At 43.7% G+C, this 19179-nt stretch overlaps 1 protein-coding gene across 2 annotated transcripts in view; it reads right to left on the bottom strand.

Annotated features, from left to right (window-relative positions):
- LOC149297950 (arginine-glutamic acid dipeptide repeats protein-like) overlaps positions 1-19179 on the bottom strand; it is a 76566-nt gene that overhangs the window by 25499 nt on the left and 31888 nt on the right. For both annotated transcript variants that reach the window (XM_089487926.1, XM_089487927.1), the window contains exons 3-8: positions 14746-14851; positions 13450-13546; positions 11398-11502; positions 4458-4506; positions 2743-2867; positions 2108-2207 (exon numbers count right to left, since the gene is read on the bottom strand). In XM_089487926.1, the coding sequence (XP_089344052.1) occupies positions 2108-2207; positions 2743-2867; positions 4458-4506; positions 11398-11502; positions 13450-13546; positions 14746-14851 (582 nt within the window). The remainder of the gene's footprint in view (positions 1-2107; positions 2208-2742; positions 2868-4457; positions 4507-11397; positions 11503-13449; positions 13547-14745; positions 14852-19179) is intronic.

Below are 19179 nucleotides of genomic sequence, written 5' to 3'. Positions count from 1 at the left end.
TAAAGATCCGAAATGCTATAAAGAACTAAGCAAATAAAATTGGAACTCACAATGCTCCCCATCAGACCCGGTCAGTACCATGACAGGTATATCACTGTATAAAAATACCATCGGCAGCTGCTGCAGTCCAGCCATCTCCTTTATATCAGAGACACAGCTGGAAGGTTCCCTGCTTTCATAATGAACTCCGTTCCGATCCTCTCACATCACAGTGCCGCGCTCCTGTACTAATTTATATCTTCAATTACGGAGCTTATTCCACGGACACCTTCCCCGATGCCGAGCTTGGTGGGGGTGGGAGACGGTAGCCGCGGCTGCCTGCGCCTCTGTAATGAGCGGCTACAGAGCTGCTTCCATAGTACAGAGAGATCTGCTCAGCTTTCTACATGCCGGATACGACGTTTCTACGTTTAACTTGACCCGATCCAGAGGAAAACAGTCCAGTTACAAAGAAGCTGGCACATTTCAAACTTTAAAATATTACCTGTGTTATAGCTATTTTTATTTAGCGTTATATTATATATGTATGAAATATAACGTCCCTCCTTTTCCCATGATGCCGCGGTGATCCTACAGCTTTCGTCAGCCCAGGAAGATGTTACCGGCTTCCAGGAATCTATCGGTATTGTTCTGGCTGTGACAGTTTGTGTTGCTTTATTATTCACTAACGCCTCAGAGGTACAGAATAATAATAAATGTGATGGCAGCGCATGCATTCAGCATGCCGGAAAATCACATCATTTAGTACTGTAGAGCAGAAAGTGGGCTATCGCTGTCGGAAGCCTCACATGTTTTAAGGTGCCGTGTATAACACGCATGTATGTTTGCCTGCTCCACGCAGTCACGTCTCCCAAGAGTGATGGTGGTGAAACAGTAACCTCAGAGAAAAACTAAAACAAACCCTACAATTTGCTCCTAGACATTCATCAGGGTTATTATACATTTCATTCTTTTATTTACAGATGTTTTATTATTATTATATTATTTTTTTTACCCCAATTGTATGTTATACATGTAAAGCTATTGCATAAAACCGTTTTAAAATAAAGTGTAAAGTATAGACTATAAGCATTACGATACGTGAAGCTTGTCTAAGGTGCAAACATGCATACAGCAGAGAGATTCTCGGGACTGATACTCCCAGCGAGTATCTAGGTTTCTAGTATGTGGCGGCTCAGTGTATTTTTAGACACGTTCATTTCACCAACTGACCACTGTTATCACTAACTGGACATGTACAAAGACACCCTCCGACAAGGCCGACCCACCACCAGCGGCCCCCCCAGGCTCACCCCTTCATGCAGCTTTGTAAAGATATTAGGACAACGCAGGCCTCCTCCCGACCGAGGATGCTGCGGTTATTGCAGAAATGCAGAGCCTGATTTATCACAGGACTCAAAACCCTTATTGGATTTCCATAATAATAAATGACACGGCTCATCCGCCGCTCCTCGACATTTCCCCGGGCTGCATATCACTGCCTACAATCACAACCTAATAAAACGAGAGCAGCAGGCATATGGAAACAAAGACGAGAGCGGGGCAAGGACCACCAAGAGAGGTGGACTTCCAGTAACATAATCAAATATCAAACCACCCTCCTTATAGAAAGGTTACGACAAAAAAAGCAAGTTACATGTTATCGGCTGAAGATAAAGACCCCGACAAAGCTGCGTTACACGGCCATCCATCTGCCGTAAAACTGCTTTCATCGATAGTTTTACGCTGCGACAACCAGGATTCACGAAAGTTATTGGGGCGATACGGTTTACAACCAGCATTTTCTTGGAAAGCAAGACTAAGGGAAATTCAGTTACATAACGTTACAAAAATACAATATTTTTATTCTGTTTCGTTAACTATGCAGAACACCACCCTGCCATCCGATACACACATCATAAAGCCTCACTAACGTGTCACTGTATAGTTAACTCTGGTAAAGCCACAAACGTGAAATACAGGAGAACAGAGTATTTGGTGAACATGTTTGACGGAGGCTCAGTGGGGAAAATTCTATGACATATATTTGATTATTATTTTATACAGGACTAACTTCTTGCTTAAGCAAGTTTTTCATTGTTTTCACCTTACAAGCTATATAACTTACTGTGTTAAGCGCATTGAGCGTAGTGTCATCCCGAGAAGCAGCAACACATCCATCTTCTGTAGATCCTCCATCACACATCCCGGCAAAGGCAGCCATACTCCTGGTAAAAGAGAGACACATTCAATGGAGGTTTTACATATTGGATCAATGGGAGCAGCTTATTAAGAAAAAATACATGATACAACATCAAGGGATTCATTCATTTTACAAACGTACAGAAGTGATCTGCTGGACCAAAGCCATTGGAGAGGAGGCCGAGTAACTACCTGCCATGACAGATGATTCAGGAAGTTGAGTCCCTACTCACAAGGGATTCCAATATAATAATCAAAACACTATACCCACCCTTCATTATTATTTAATTTCTACTGCTGTAGTTTAGCAGAAAAAAACATTTTCTGGGGTTCTACTTCCTAAGCAGCCCTAGTGGACAGTGCTAATTCCTGATGAATACCCCTGGAAAATCACAGATGGTTGTGAGCATCAAAAAACCCAACATGATCCTGATCTATGGTTTTCTATCCGTTTGATTTCCCCAGCGGGAGCAGCATAGAACGCTAATATACGTTAACACAGCTATTTATGAAAGAGGGATAACCAGGTTTCTTATTTTGTTATGCTCTGTTGATCCTCACCTGGCTGCCCGCAGGTACATCAGCAGGTCACAATCATTAACCCCCGGCATCCACACCAGCTCCTCATGCTGGGTGATTGCCTCATGGTCCGGAGATGGGAAAGGCTGCAGATCGGGAAGTTTGGCCTGCGGGGGACAGAATGAAGCCACAATTAAGTCACCTGTACACGACTGCCAAGTCGCAAGGGAAAGTGTACTAAGTGATCTTTGCATTTCTAAACAGTGAAAAACAAATGTTTTAGGACTTACCCCTGAAAAATGTTTCAAAGAGTAATGATTTTACGTTCAAGGTACCCGTGAACAAGAAGTACTTTTACGTGCATTTTTCCAAAGCGAAGAAAGAAAAATAAGGCACTTAACCTGACACAGAATCTGCAGCCATGCTGCAAAACTGCCTCCATCCGCCATGATCCAACATCTCCTGCCAATCATTGGCTGCTTGGAGCCGCCAATCAGTGGCAGGAAAACAGACTCCTGACATCCAGAGCCAGCGTTGGAGCTGATTGGATGAGAGCACATCACGTACAGGGAGACGCATTCAGCCGAAAGCATCTCCTGCAGGGCATTTAGCTGGGGTTGTATTGAAGTGCATAGGATGGCTGGAGTGCCTTTAAAAAAATATCCTGTAAACTAAAGGGCCGTGATCTCGGTAATCATATGATTGCTGCAACTCATCATGAGATTAAATATGCAAATAAATGATACCAGGCACACCATGGTCTCACGTGTATATCCCATTAAAAATGACAAGGCCCAATAAGTTTATTGTTACATTACAAAGATATCCTGTTGCCCAATTTCTTGTAAGACTGGGGGGCAAATCTATTAGCTGGAAGAAAGTCTTATTTCTTCAAAGGAAAGCCCCCAATTTAACAGAGTAAAATATGCAGAGAGCGACGCAGCTCAGGGGAGTAAACTCAGTCATTAAATAGATATTACTCTGTGTCGGGAGACTTAATTAGCAGCTTTAGTCATCTGCAGCAATATTAGCAGCAAGGATGGAGAGCACTTCAGGAGGAACAGCTTCCAGCCTCTGTAATTACGTCTTACAGATTTAATACAAATCATACTTAAAAAGGCAATATTTATCCGGAAGCCCCCAATTATGAGTCAGAAGTTCCGAAGCCTTTGGCACCGCTATAACGCCTACACTTAGTACACTAGCTGGGGTGGCATTACATGCGATAACAGCCGATAACAACCGAGGACATGCATAAAATATTGTTTGCGGCACAGATAGAAATAGAGATTCATGGGAGTTTAGTGTCTGATCATCAAATAATAAGAACGCCAAACTGCGGCAGTGGAAGTGCTGATTTTGGAATTGAAGCTCAAAAAATATTTTCTATTAAGGCCAAGCTGGCTATTGTAACATCCAGGCTTTGGTTACTTAAACGTCCATGCCAAGCGGGAGGCGGAAATCTGTTTCTGCTGACTTAGAACAGGATTCTTCAGGATGGTGCTAACCCAGTTACTAAGCCAAGCCGGTAATTAAGAATGTTCCCAAAGGCAGACAGGCCCTTTGTGTTGGACGGGGCTGTTCTCACGTTTAAGAATGGACGATGTGGCGCTCTGCCACAAGTAAAGCCATTGCAATCAACTACAGGACATTGGTTCGTGTAGAAGCGGGCCGTATTAAAGTGATAAATCTGTGTTTGGTATTTCCCGCATCCTCAAAAAACATTAAACAGATTTTCTTTCAATGAAAAAACATACCTGGTGACTCGGCCCGACTCGGATCTCCCCTTGGGTGCTATTCAGCCTCCTGGAATAAAAATGATTACAGTTATTACAGATATTTCGCCATATTGGATAAATCCTAAGCAAACCATTTGTTTTGTCAGTAGGAAACGTTCATCACATTGGGTGCGCTGCAAACGGTTCGGCTGGGGAAGCTTCTGGAACTGGCTACAAGCCAAAGAGACCATAATTACCGACAACATAACGAGGACGCGACAGAGAGAATTACCGGATAAGTCAAACGCGTTCAAGGATTCTGTACAGAAAAAACGGCGTGCAAAGCCCACCAATCTCTAGCGTTAATACACGGCGCATACCCCGATGCCATGTTTCATATGACGACACGGGCCGGTTCGTTCAATCCATACTAAGGCAAATACATAAGATTTTATTTTCCTGTAAACACATGCTTAGCTTCTCAGAAGTCTGTGATCTATAAGTCAGTGTTGGATGGGGTTTCACGTTATTCACGTATGTTGTATAAGGGCTCTTAGTTATATGTATCAGTGGCTGTAAGGTTAAAGGTCACACATGCTTCGACATCACAGGTCTCTGCGGGTGACGGACAGACAACTCCGCATCCCGCCAAGGAAACCAGAGGGCGTTCGATGTCACCGCTACATCTAATAACCGGGACGTGCAGATTCCAAGCACTTCCACTGCAAGGAAAGTGTTAATTTCAGACTAAAAAAAATGACAAAAGAAACTGATCAAAGCCGTTACTATAGCAACATCATAATATTTCGGCCCTCTTCAGCTGCGGCGAATTATATAAAATGACAAGCTCTTCCTCTCTGGTTGCTATGGAAACCCTGTGCTCACTGAAGTAAACACGCGCTGGACGGAGAGGCTGGGAACGTGAAATGGCAGGAGGCGAGGATCGGCACAGAGGGTGAGCGCTAGAAAATGGGGGGGGACGCCCAATATATTTATATCACGGCAACTCAATCGCTCCTCAAAACGTGGAGGCAGCTCTAAATAAATCAATGGCTGGGGAAGCATCCTCTCGCACGACGAGACTTATTAATATGCTTTAAAAACGACTCCATTCCCATCTGCAAGATTTTTGGATCTTACACAATCTGATAAGACTCTGTCCCCGTATATACGGACGCGATGGGGCTTATTCACTAAGAGGGCCGTTTGAGGGAGTGCTGGATGTGGGTTTAACTCCAGTGAACTTTGCAACCGTGGCTCACTTGGGATTTGTGGCTCACTTGTGAACAAATTAATCCGCACGAAAAGAACCGCGTCGCCTGCAGCCCAACAGCTTTACTAAAAGAGGAGCTTTTTCACCCATTCTCGTCTACTCCGCCAACGCGCTCCTCTCTAGCCCTGTACCTGCTCACCAAAGCTGTGCGGCGTCCTGGGGACCCTCAGATTTCACTCCCAATCTCGGGGTCCCACGGTCCGTCGCCGACACCTTGGTATTCTACTCTAATTGTAATGATATCGGAACACCCGAGCTGGGGGTGCCCACACTGCTCTGTCCTATAAAAGTGATAATAATTGAAGTTTGTGTTGTGTGAGGATACGTTTGGAATTGTATAATAAACCAACAAATCTGAAAAATCCAGCCAGAACTGGCTTAAGATTCCAGTAAATACAAACTTTTTTCATAACTAGTTGATCACTAGTCATAACCATGTTGAGCCAAACCACAAGGGCAGATTAATAGCCAATCTTTGGTGGAAAAGCAAGATTACGCCCATGACATCACTTCTTCATGGCGTCTAACTTTTTAAGCAGATAAACGTAAAAGGTAAATGTTTATATACTAAACTTACAGCAAACCAAAAATTCCAATTCTAATTAAATGGCGCACTCTCCGAAGCCTGTGTGACTGGGGGCCGCGTCAATGTCTAAGCAAGTTCTAACCCACCGCATGCATGGCAAGTCTGCAAAAATCTATTAAACATGTAAATCACGTGTGTTTAAAAGGTGTTAGTGACACGGATTAAATTAGGGTTTGAGATGCAAGAGAAGGTTAAGGAACTGAGCATCAAACCATCCTCATTACTGGTTTTGCTGTAGGCAGACTATAAGAAAGCTGACAATACATCTAAATACATCCTTACAATACATCTAAAAAATGACATTACCCTTCCAATCATATATTGGAGGCGATGGAAAAGAGTGGGACAATAATATGAACTGTTCTACCCAAACATAAATCCTGGTGGACCAGTCCCGTTCCTTATTACATTTTTGACCCACAAACTCTCTCATTCCTGCACTTGCCCCGTCTAGCTTTATTCTCTGTAAGATGGGGCGAGGGATGGGGCAAATGAGCCACTGACTTGTTGTAGACAAGTCATCCAGACCTGCAACTTTTACATCCCAAGCAGTTGTGACAAAGTAACAAACAAGATTAATAACTTTCCCCTCAAAGCTTTTGGTTTAAATGTTTACTTTAAAATTGTTTCGTAAAAACAGAGCGACAGTGCGATGTATTCGCAGGGATCCGCCGCCCGGAATAAGATCTCCACGTTCCATCGAGCATTTCCGGAAAGCGCGTCCAAATCGCAGGTAGCAAGCAATAAGAATGGATAAAAAAACCCAGACCTAACAGTTTTATGTTTTTTTTGTCCAAAGCAACATATACCAAAAAAATAAAAATGATCACGTCTATAGAATAAATAGAAGCTATGAGCATTTAGCTATACATTCATACACAGAGTATACACAGAGTACAGCATATATTTAAAGCATCGCAGATTTACAAGGAATTAAATAATTAGGTAAACTCAACAAAAATCAAACAAGTTGCAGTAGGCAGAGAGCTTCATTCATGACGCTTAGTAGGTTTACAGGATAGACTTTTTTGTTGATTAGATGAAGAGCGTGACCGGCTGCATTTAGTGCATATTGTTGTGGGGGGACAGAGCTCTAAGGGATTAACCGCTCGCTGACTCCCACCACAGCACAGTAACTCGCATCATTAGCACGGGACGTGGACTTCTCAATCAAGAGAAAAATCCCACCCACATCAGTAAGCAGCCAATGGCTGTCCAACTCCAGCCCCCCCCCCCAAACATTATCTAAACAGTCACTGCGGGCCCAAAACATTACACCAAAGTGTCACATCACTCGCCACGGGCTACGCATTCACGGCAGATCACCGACATGTAGCACAAACGGCTCGCGTTAACCCCTGTGGAGCCACACAGTGTGAGCCGTGTTCTAAATCAGGCCCACTGACCCTGCAAGAGGTTAACGCAGCATTACAGGAAGAGCCGAGAGTCAGGACTGGAGCACGGGCTCCACGCGCACCTGAGTGCATGCAGCGCTGCTCGCAGGTAAACACGCTGAGCAGCTGCAGCCAGCTCAGGGACACGCAGTATTAATGAAACACAGGGAGGGGGAAGCGATCCATGGTAAACATTTGACATGCTTGCAGGGGCAGCAGTGCGGGAGGCCAGAGCTGTCAGTTCCTACCTGCAGGGGCTGAACAGGTCGTCCATCACTAGCACAGAAGCTGCTGGCTCTGCCTGGACTCCGCAGCCTGCAGTCCCTGCTCTAAACTAAGCCCTTTTCTTACACTAACTCCTCAAAATGGTGGCACATGCAGTCAGAGACCTCAGAGAGCTTCCACTGAGCTTGTGCTATGACCTCAGCCTCCACGCACAGCGCTGCAAACTTCCCCCCTCAGACTAAAGGCACTGAGCATGTGCTGTGACCCCCTCCTGCTTGTTTCTCGTCCACTCCCCCCCAGGTCCCCCCTCCTTCCTCGTCTTAGCCACAGACCTTCCTACAACGCAATCAATCTCAGCCCCGCTGTTTCCGTAAATAAAGCCGCCGAGCCGACAAGCGCCTCTCTCTCTCTCAGGCACACTAAGCTTGTGTGTGAGGAGAGAACGGGGCCCAGCGAGGGAATCTCTGAGATACGAAGCCTCGGGCACCCGGCGCTGCAGCCTGCGGAGACTTAACGGCAATCAAATCGCCACAACTGCTCGCAAATGCCGTACGGCAGAGGCAGAAAACGTTACAATGTTACAAGACCTTAACGACACAACAGATACAGCGAAAGAGTGTTAAGAGGTGCAACAGAGTATCCACTGGCCCGGCGGCCACTCACTTTCAATCTTTAATTGTGACAGCAGGGAACGAGCAATCGCCCCTCTACACGGCACACAAATTACACATCCGCGCTTACTATTTATCTATTTATATAGCGCCATCATATTCCGCAGCGCTGTACATTGGTTAAACAGGACATGGCAAGTAGTGTATACAGAAACAAAGATCGTGGAATCTCTCATACATACCTGATACTTTTTGGCTACGCTGGGAACCTTTAAGGTGGTTTTACACAATAATTGGCACGGCTTAGCGTGTTAAATAAACCTCCTTACATACATGATTTGACTCCTTCTTTTAAAGGTTTACTCCGGCCACCGTAAGCGTGTAATGTATATGACATCCGACTGTCACCTTTAAATTACCCCCCCCACTGCAGATGCACTTTAATCACCGAGGCTGTGTTCCAGGTGTGTAACGGGACCCCATGGCATGTGCAGAAAGAGTCCCCAATGGTTTTCATGCCAGTGATTGGCTGCTTCAAGCACACAAAATTGGCATCAATGGCGGAGCGGGGATGGGGCCGTTTACTGAAGCCCTGGTACGCGGTAAGGTTTTATTTATTACCTTATAGGTCAGAACTTTATAAGTGTTTTAATATTCTCTAGATTGTAAGCTCTTGGAGTCGGGCCCTCCTTACCTCTTGTCTCTATAAGTCAAATTGTAATATTATACACTACTTATGTCCTTTTTACCCATTGTACAGCGCTAAGGAGGATGGTGCTATATAAAATGTGTCCTTCAGATGTGGGTCTGTATTGGACAACAGACTGTTCTAGAACTTGAGAAGCACTTCCAGTTTCTATGGCAATATCCTATCAGAGCCTGTTTTGGCTTAATAAATAATATGGCAGCATTTAAAATGACTAGAAAAGCATCTATGGGCTTGGGCAAGGAACAGGACCAGAAATGGTCAAAGAAGGTGGAACAGTCATTAAAATGATCAGCAGAGCACCAAAGATGCTGGAGGGCCACTCTTGGTATTGACCTCATCTCAGCCTCCATAAAAATACACTTCATCGGTACACAAAATCTGTTTAGCGATACCAGAGATTTTGCCTGAATGCATTATATTGTCATAACATGATATAAAAGCCTCGATATTTCAGTCCCTTCTCTGGACTTTCATCTGTTAGGGACTTTCTATAATATAACATTTATGCAAAATTCATGATGTGTTAATTAACACTGTCTTTATCTGGCTGCAATATATGCATCTGTGAGTTCTATACGTAATATATAATGTTATTGGATGGAGTATATGTTGTAAAAATGATACTTTGAAGCATTTATTCATCTTTCCAACACAGATCTTGCCCCTAAATAAAAAACAATGCATACGAAAGTACATTATATTTAAAAAAAATTAAAAATGGTTCCATCGATGAACAATACAAAATTTACGTTTCAAGATGGTGGGGTAGCACGGAAAGCCCCGCATCCTCGCCGTAGGTTCATTAAGGTAGTTCAGAGATCTTGGCTCATTACCCACCAAATCTATCTGCAAACAGTTGCCTTTATTGCTAAACACTTAATTCCAAACTTGCAATCAATCTGCAAGAAAATAAATGTTTCAACATACTGTTTAGTTCTTTCAATCCAACAACCCCCCCCCCCAAAAAAACAGAATTGTTCAAGGAGTCCAAAGGAAGTAGACACCGGGCCCAGCAGCCAGTGGGAGGAGGTACGTGGCAGCGGCTTTACCATTAGTCCCATCTATCTACGGCTTGAGCGGCCATCGCTGATGTAAAACATGCGCGGCCAGCAATTAGCAGTTAACCTCCGCGCTGCCAGGGAGACAAGCACATGCTACCAGAAGATATGCATGTAAATAAACCGTACTGGGCACAGATATCACTCCATACAAAGTGCCCGGGGAAAGGACGCATGGATAGATACCTAGAAGCAAAGGTATTTCCACAAACACTCAAATATCATTAACGTTCTGACATGACAGCAGCCGACCAGAGCGGGCATGAACTAGCTCAACGCGCATGCCAGAGCGCCTATAAACAACAGCGAGAAACTGAAAATCAAACACCGGGACTCCTTTCCATCCACATCCAAGGAAAACCGGCCAACGGCCATGCCTTCACATGCATACAAGGTAATAGAACCACTAGAACCGACTCTTCTCTCGCTGTTTAATCTCCATTTCGTAGAGAGAGATTTAAATAAAAACTTCTAAACTTGGCTCTTTTGCCCTCTAGGACGGACCGGTACCTACTTACTGGTTACTTGATAACCCACACTCAGACCACCAACACCACAAGTGAATTTCTCCTTTTGGGAGAAATTCAGTGATTTGGCTAAAGACTTGACTTCATAATAAACCGAAAAGTTGGGATTTATAGGAACTAGAAAAGTGTTGGGATTTCCGGTGCGGACACAGTCTTCAATTCTTAAAGTTTAATAGATCTCCGCTTGGTAAACAATCATCGATCTAAGAGCACGAACAGAACAAAAGCACAGACAGCTTCTTAGCCCAAGGCCCGTTTTATCAGACGCCGAACGCAGCCAGCGATTCCTGCATTTGAAATGCCGCCCGAGAGGGTTTCCTCTAAGAAAGCATCTGCTCGGACCCCCGACAGAGGCGGCTTTGAGGAGGCACCGCGCTCCGACTTCTCATTGGACCGCATCGCTTGTAAGATCTACCGGAAACCGTGAGATCATATTGAACGCCAGAGAATGTTACAACAGCCAACAGGAAACTGAATCACCCCGCTGGGGAACCTTTAACAGAAATCTTGAATGGTTTTACCAAATTCTAGGAACAACTTCAGAAGAGAGAAGAATGCAGAGGAAGGAAAAGTAAAGTAATGTTTTGAGCACTTACCTAGTCTCTGGATTGTATCCCAGTATATAGAAAAAGGAGTCAATCCTAGCTTTAAACTCCCGAGCAGCAAATATATCTGAGAAATGGGAGATGTTGCATTTCCCCCTGGCAAGAAAAAAATATTGTAAGTTAAGACAATTTCAGGATATTACTATGTGCAGAAGTCCTGCTCCATCATAATGCTTTATACCACCGGCCGCGCAGTAACACCTCCCGATTACACCGGAGAGAATCGGGGGCATTTTCTAGGAAGATGACGCAAGCTCATTAATTAGCGGAGTGTAAACAGAACCATCAAAAACCACAGCCTGGAAGAAACTAACACGCTCCTGTAGACAGCACTTTTTTAACGGGTGTTAGAGGTTTTGTGCGGCCCCTGGGCTGGTGGCCGGTATAAATGGGAAGTCAGAAACTCCACTCCATTAGTGATCTGACATGGCCCGGCACAGAGCTGCGCACTTTCACTCTTAAACCCTAAAGCACGGGCCTTTCTACAGCCAAGAGCTGAAAGATGTTCACAATCTATGAAGACCGCTCCGCTGTGCGCACTTTACACAAGTACCGAGGCAGGACCCTCTATCTTATGTACCGGTTTGTCAGTCAGCTGATTCCACTTGTGTCATATCATTTGAGCAAATATTCTATAGGAAACAATGCAGAAATGACTGGCACTATGTAAGTAAAAGATACATATTAAAAACCATAATAATAATCCCAACTCTTAGGTACGTTGGATTTTTTCTTGTTCGCCGAGTATATTTTCAGCTGATATTCTGCTCAGGCTGGTGGAAATTGTAAGGCAACGTAAGGGCGACCCCTAGGAGCTCTGCTAAAACGTACAAAAACCCAGAGAGATCAAGTGAATCTGCGCTAAGCGGACACAATATCTGGGCAGTGGCGGCATCCCTAGCTCCTGTGTGGAAGAGGAGCAATCGTTTTGGTGGCAGGGGTACTTAGGCACACTTTGGTCTGGAGCCATAGACCGGCCACTGCACACCTGTAACAGCATGAAATCCTCTAGCAGTGTGCATGTGGAAAAGCAGATCACTGAAGGAGCTCGTCACTGCTTTCAGAGCACCTATAGGTAGCGAGAAAGGAACCTGGGACAAACATCAGAAAGCAGTAGACAGATCACATACATATTCATTGGACAAGGAGGTGGATCATTCGGAATCCATTGGCCTCTTTGGTCTGGGTGGGACCAGGAACTCTGCGGGAACGTGCAGTATTTATCTAGAGCTCCTTAATAGGTTAAGTCAAAACTTCATCCACCCCCTGGTCTCCAGCTTTGAATGCCCCCCCCCCCCCAGCACTGGCTAGAGCTAATTTGCCTTTAAATCAGCCGCTTTTGGCTCGGAACAAAGCAAATGTCTGTCAGATGGTTTATATTTAAACATCTGAGCAGATTACTCGGTTTCCTTCCCACAGACGGCCAAGTGCAAAGACCGAGCCAGGAAAGCAATTCTTTCTTCACCTCTTTAATTCAGCCTGAAGTTGTCCAGGACTTTCCTCTTCCCAGCAAAGCCCGCAAACGCAGCGGTTTAGGGTACATTCTGTAACTGTAGCATGATCCCGGCCCTTTCATTTAACTGCGTGGCCCTTGCAGGAGCAGTTTTAAAGCATAGCTGAAAATGTTTTTTTATTTTTGACTGCTCCGATAGACAATGCATGTAAAGCACTGGTTGCCTCACCAGAATTCAGCCCGTTATAAAGCAGGGAATTCGGCTTTTCCAGCAAAACAGGAACTAATGATCAATTTATACGGGTTGCTACAAGAATACCCCCCCCCGCCCAGTAATGGTTTGGTGCTTAAATCTAGTCCAGTTTAACAGCATGACTCCCATTACTCGCTACTGAATATAAAAACTAATTTATTGGTAGGTGTGTGGAGCTCAATTCCTAACAATAATAATAATACACTGCTAGACGAGGGCATTGTGGATATGGATTGTAAATTATTTTGTAATAAAAGGTGATTTTGGTACACTGGGTGTCCACAAATAAAAGAGGGGCAGTAACTGCTGAAGGATGTTCATTGTAGGCAGCCATTACCTTAGAGCAGCAGCATGGTAAGTGTCCACGTAATCCGAGATGAAGAGCTCTCTGTTCCGGATGACAGGGTCTGTGATGACCAACTCTCGGCCGGAATCTAAAGGGGAGAAAGTGTAAGGGTCAGTCGGGGGACCATCAACTGTGCAAGAGACCTTCGTACAACTCGTACGAGCAAATACATGCAAACAAAAACACGACTAACCCGGTATCATCCCACTTACTCTCCAGGATGAGAACGGGAAATACAAAGGTTTAAATAATGACAAGGCATTTTTCTTTAAATACAGGATTACACTCCATTTCCTTTTTCTTCTACCAAGTGTGTACATGGCTCACAAGAAAAATCTTTTCACAAATTGTTCATTAAAAAAAATGGTTTCCATTGATGTCATATATACGATTGCTAACAGCAATCACACTCCTATCTTGCCCAGGTTCCAGCATGTACTGGTTGCCTGGGCATGATAGCAGTGACTGCTGTTAGCAATTATGTGTGTGTATATATATATATATATATATATATATATATATATATATATATATATATATATCAATATTGTTATTACATTTTTCTGTCCTAGTTTGGTGTGTTAACCACACCTCGGAGATGGGGTGAGGATTTCTGGTTATTTTACCCAGTTTCTGAAATTCAGTGATTTAGAAATGTTTTCCAGAACGTCTTAACCGTCTGATTTATATTCTTCATGACTGATACTTGTAAGGCAGGACGCAGCACCTCTTACTTGTCATCTAACAAAGCCTCAGACTAAACCCAGCGGCTTTCAGATGGAAGTAGCATCTAGAAATCTGATTAATATGTGCGAGTAATTAATTTAATATCAGTTCATCTCTTGAGAGGCTCATGAAAATGACAAGATACGAGGAGATAACATCATTTGGAAGCACAGTATGTATACAAACCTCAGAGCAAGTGTGTATGAGACACTGCTGCCCTCAGGGATTGCGGGGCCAGAGGAGTTTCTGCAGGTCTTAAAAAAAGTAGAGTGCTGGGACATGACATCATACCTCAGCTCCCCGCTTCCTTCAAACTTGGAGAGACCACCAGCAATGAAGGATAGTGGTAAGCCGTGGCCCCCTTTCCCCTCCCAAAGGGCAGCCCTGACGAGACAAAACAGAACTAGAGCGTCGTTTAGGTGTGTATGGACTGTAGTGACATTTCTCACATGGTATCCAGTTATTTATCCTGGAACGATGTTGTACAGAAAGCCAATGGCCAGCTGGTTGCATGCCACAGCCACGAAGAGTATTTGCATAAAAATATATTCAGGGTCTTACCGTTCTCGTTGTGTCGATCTTGTACCAAGTGCTGGTAGACAGAGTCCGGCACCTCAGACTGACGATAATACCACTTCACATTCATCAAGAGGTGGTCTCTCTTACTCTGAAAGAACAAAGGGGGGAAAAAAGTTAAATTTGTCACAGATTTATTAAAAATAAAAGACAACTAAGTGCAGCACGGGCCAAGACTGACAGCTTCTGAAACGCACAATATTTTATTGAAAAGTAATAAAGTCTCTCGATAACTTTCCACGCAGATACTATATGTGTCGTCTACTAACACAGCGTGCCCGGGCAATGCCGACAACTCCCAGCCCAGGGTGACTCTTCAAACAGAACCCAAATTACGACAGATCATGCCTTTCATTCTTAAATATTGAGAAAATCACAGACTGAAGTAACCACATAACCAACATACTAGGAAAATCTACACCACTAACACAGCTCTTGCTACTTCAGGGTTTTAATTCACCTGCCCCAAAGTAATTGCCCCAAGCCTGACCAGGAGCACACGGTATCGCGCACACACCGTATCGCACACACATACCGGAGCTCCGCTTGGTTGCTACTTGCTAATAGCAGGTTCTCTACTCTAACTGTCCCGCCAGATTTCTTTTTTTTTAATGGCGCCCAAAAGGTTACAAGTTACTGACGGCGAGTTCGATCATGTTTCTACCTGCTATGAAATGCAAATACGTTCCATACCCCTTCATTCAGTCTTTGGTTTTCGAGTGCCGGCTTTACAGGACGCGACAAAAGGCCGAGCGCTCGCGGTATATAAAAGAGCAAAGCTGAGATTTCCGGCTCCCTTTGTGATGAGGTCAGCGAAGGACCAGCTGCTGCTGGATCAATGAAGCCCTTGCCGGGGAGAACTCGTAACGTTCAATGTAATTAAAATGTTTTCAAGAGCTGCTTTCAACGCGACTTAAAACACGCAAACCGCGGCTGAAAAGTTTCTGACGGGCGACAAAAGTTTGATCGGGTTTTGATGTCAGAACTTTAAAGCTTTAACTTCACAATTGTGTCACTCGCATTAGTGAGTCACGTTTTAACTCTTCCAGTGCCATCCGATGAACAGATCACCTTTCTCACGTTATATATCCAAGCTGTGCTTCTGTATTAGGGCTGTATCATAACCACAGCTGGAAATCACTATATAGAGCCTTCCAAAGTTTTTCGAGGTAAACGCCAATCTCATATAGTTTTTCAGCCTCACACGTTTAAAAAGCATTGTATGGTTTAGTTTTAAATAGCCTTGTATGTGCTTTTTACCAAGTCCTTATCATGCTGCCCTGGAACAACGTAGTAGATGCGTATTTCAGAATGTTCCCAGAAACTCATATTTACTGATATTTTGTACGAGAAATCTGGTTACAAGTATTGTGAAGTTAAAATGTTTCCATTATAAAACCATAAATCCCTTACTTTCTGAAGAAAAGCTCAGCACCGGCCCCGGCTCCGCTGCAATACAGCCATCTATGGGCTTGTTAAAGAGATCATTAAAGGGCGCGGAATAAAGTTGGCCCTTGAGCGCTTTAACTAAACTCCTTTTCTTGGAAAAGGCGCTCGCTCTCTCCTTGTAAGTCTATAACATGAGAAAGTAATAAGAAATTGCCATATACTTTCCCCATATTCCAAATACCGCAGGAAGCTGAGAAAGGCCTAAAGGGAAATTAACATTCTTTTATGGTGAGACAAACCACAAGACGTTTATTTTTATTTCTCCTTTGGAATTAACTTTTTTTTATTTTTTTTTTACAAGTTGTATTTCTGCACAAATATTTAACCTCACATCACGCACAATTGTGGTTTTAAAAGAAGTGTTGGGGGGCAGGGCTTCTCTACTGAGGGCATTAATAAACCTACATTTATCCACATGGCATAGCTATGGCCTGATGAGTATAAAGCGCAAATTCTAACATGACCAGCAGGTGGCAACATTGGGTCAGATACAAAAATACTGTTTCTTAATGAGGTCACAGAACAGACTATTACCAGCACCGAGGATATAAACTTTGGGAAAGTGTCTATAAACCCCTGGTGGAAACAGTCGGTTTAAATGATTCTCCATCTACACAAGAACATTGTCGGGCAGATCTTAAAACTATGCAGATCGGTGTGATCAAATCACCTTTTACTTATACAGCACCAGCATTTTCAGTAGCGTTATATATGAAACGTTTTTTTTATATGGAATATATTCAAACACTGCCACCTTTAACTAATATAGTATGAGGGTGTGCGGAATACTGCTACACCACAGTGAAAATATATCAGCTTAATTCCCATAATGCCCTTTATGGATCAGTGGAGGTGACATCACTAATGAAAATCTGAATTTCATTCATCAGTAATTTGGCAATTCAACCATTACTCAATGTGCGCTCATATATGATATTAAGCTCAGAAGTCTAATGTGTACAATACGTCTTTCAATACAATCAGAGATAAAAACGCTTGTCCCTTTTTATACGCCATTAAACTAGTATTAGCCAGCTATACCAGCCCATGTTCTCTACACGAGTGATCAGCTCCTTGACATGTGAAGCAGAAATCTACAAATAAGTCAGTAGACCCCAAAGTCAGAACGTGTGGCTGTTGCCTCTTCTGTGGTTAATAAGTGGGGTTCCCCCAACAAGCATCCCTTCTCCGCTGCCACCCAACACAAAACTGGATCTAAACCAGGAGAAAGGATGCCGACCGCACGCAAATGCAAACTCTAACAAGGTCTTAAACACGGATTTTACTTGTCGTGGCGTGTCCACTGCACAGAGAAAGGATAAACCACATCTGACACCTTGGTCCAAGTCTTTAGCACATCTTGTGCTTTACGTCGACGTGTCGGATGAAGACAAATGCTTTGTTCTCTCGGGGCTCTAGAAGCCATCTCTACAAAGTGTCCTTTGTGCTTTTCTGCTGGGTAAAGGGAAATGTATCGTAGGCCGGTCACCGGTCATTATCCTCAGATGGTACTGGAAGGAGCTGGCCAGACCCTAACCTTTTAGTTCTGTTTGGCAAGCAAACGCAGTAAGATCATCGGCAATGTATTATATTTTCCGCCCAGCCACCTTCCCTCTCCATGTAATATTCATTACTTTCTGTTCTACGGAATTGATTTCTGCATCACCTTCACTGAGCGCAGCATAACATGTACTCAATAAATCCCAAACCCGCCTGATAATTTATGTTCCCATATCATGTGAATAAAGCAGAATTATCAGTTCATGTCAATGCATCATGGGAGATATGGATTTAGGATTTGTGTAAACGCACCAAGGAACGGGGATAAGTTGTAGAGGAGATTGAAAAATTGGACACAACCACCCATTGTACAGGGGCTGGGGGATACAATGGCGATAAATCTGTATATAACTCAATAAAAAAAATGCTATTTAAGCTTCCACAAGCTAGAATAATAATAGTATAATGCATTAAATACACACAATTTTGGTAATTGATCTTTTAAATCAGAAGAATTTTCAAAGCAAAATTGTTCTGTAATTGTGCCTGTCTCGCCAAGTGAACAGAGACGCTGAAAGCCACGGTGACAACAAGCAGGATCATTTATTAAGACGACATAACTAGACATGAGATCACTGGAGTGCTCAGCGGGGAATGTTTGCTACCAAAGAGCACAAGCTTATTTAAAAAAAGAAGACACAAAACACTGGCACTCTTTCACAAGGTTCTTATTAGATCTGGATTTTCACATCAACATCCATTTTGTCAGCCAGCAAAACATCATGCGTGAGCAGGAAAAAAAAAATAGATCAAGTCGGGTTATTTTTTTCTTTAGTAGTCCGTGACATACATGAAAAAAGGGAAGACAAAATGTGATTAATACGCTTGAAAAAGGACGTGTATACTGTGCTGAATACAACATGGACCGGTTATATTTCTTTGCGTCGGCTCGACAAGATCACCGCATTTTTCCGAGCTGCCGGGAGCGTGTGCCGAGAGGGCTATGATCTGGCGGTGCCGTGACTGACCGCCAAACACAAACATCATAGAACCCACAGTGTGCGGTCCTCACCCCTCCTCAAAATCCCCTACAGCAGAAGCCGAATGGTCCACAATGCAAGCGGTTTCCTTTCGGGATGTATATATCCCAGCAGAATTCTTAACATTTTCCTTTAAATGCAATATTCTGCCAATCCAGCCCATTTCCCAAAACAGCAATTCTCTTAATCTGTAGATCGGCGATGTGTGTGTCGGTTCTCGCAGGAATACAAAGCCGTGTCTCCGAAACCTGTAAGCAGGAGACTCCACCAGCGACATAACACGTAAACACGATACAGTTTCCAGAACCGACAGCACACGCCGTCATACAACAAGACTATTGCACTAGAGCAAACCTGCCAGTGGCCTCTGTGGCCCAGTGGAGGTTAATGGGCAGATTTATTACTTGATGGCCACCATGGTATAAGAGGG

The sequence above is a fragment of the Sceloporus occidentalis genome, unplaced genomic scaffold (assembly GCF_023333645.1).
Source record: "Sceloporus occidentalis isolate IW3139 unplaced genomic scaffold, rSceOcc1.0.p SCAF_35, whole genome shotgun sequence".
Taxonomy (NCBI): Eukaryota; Metazoa; Chordata; class Lepidosauria; order Squamata; family Phrynosomatidae; genus Sceloporus; species Sceloporus occidentalis.
The sequence above is the reverse complement of the archived record's forward strand: the minus strand, read 5'-3'. Positions and strand labels throughout refer to the sequence as shown.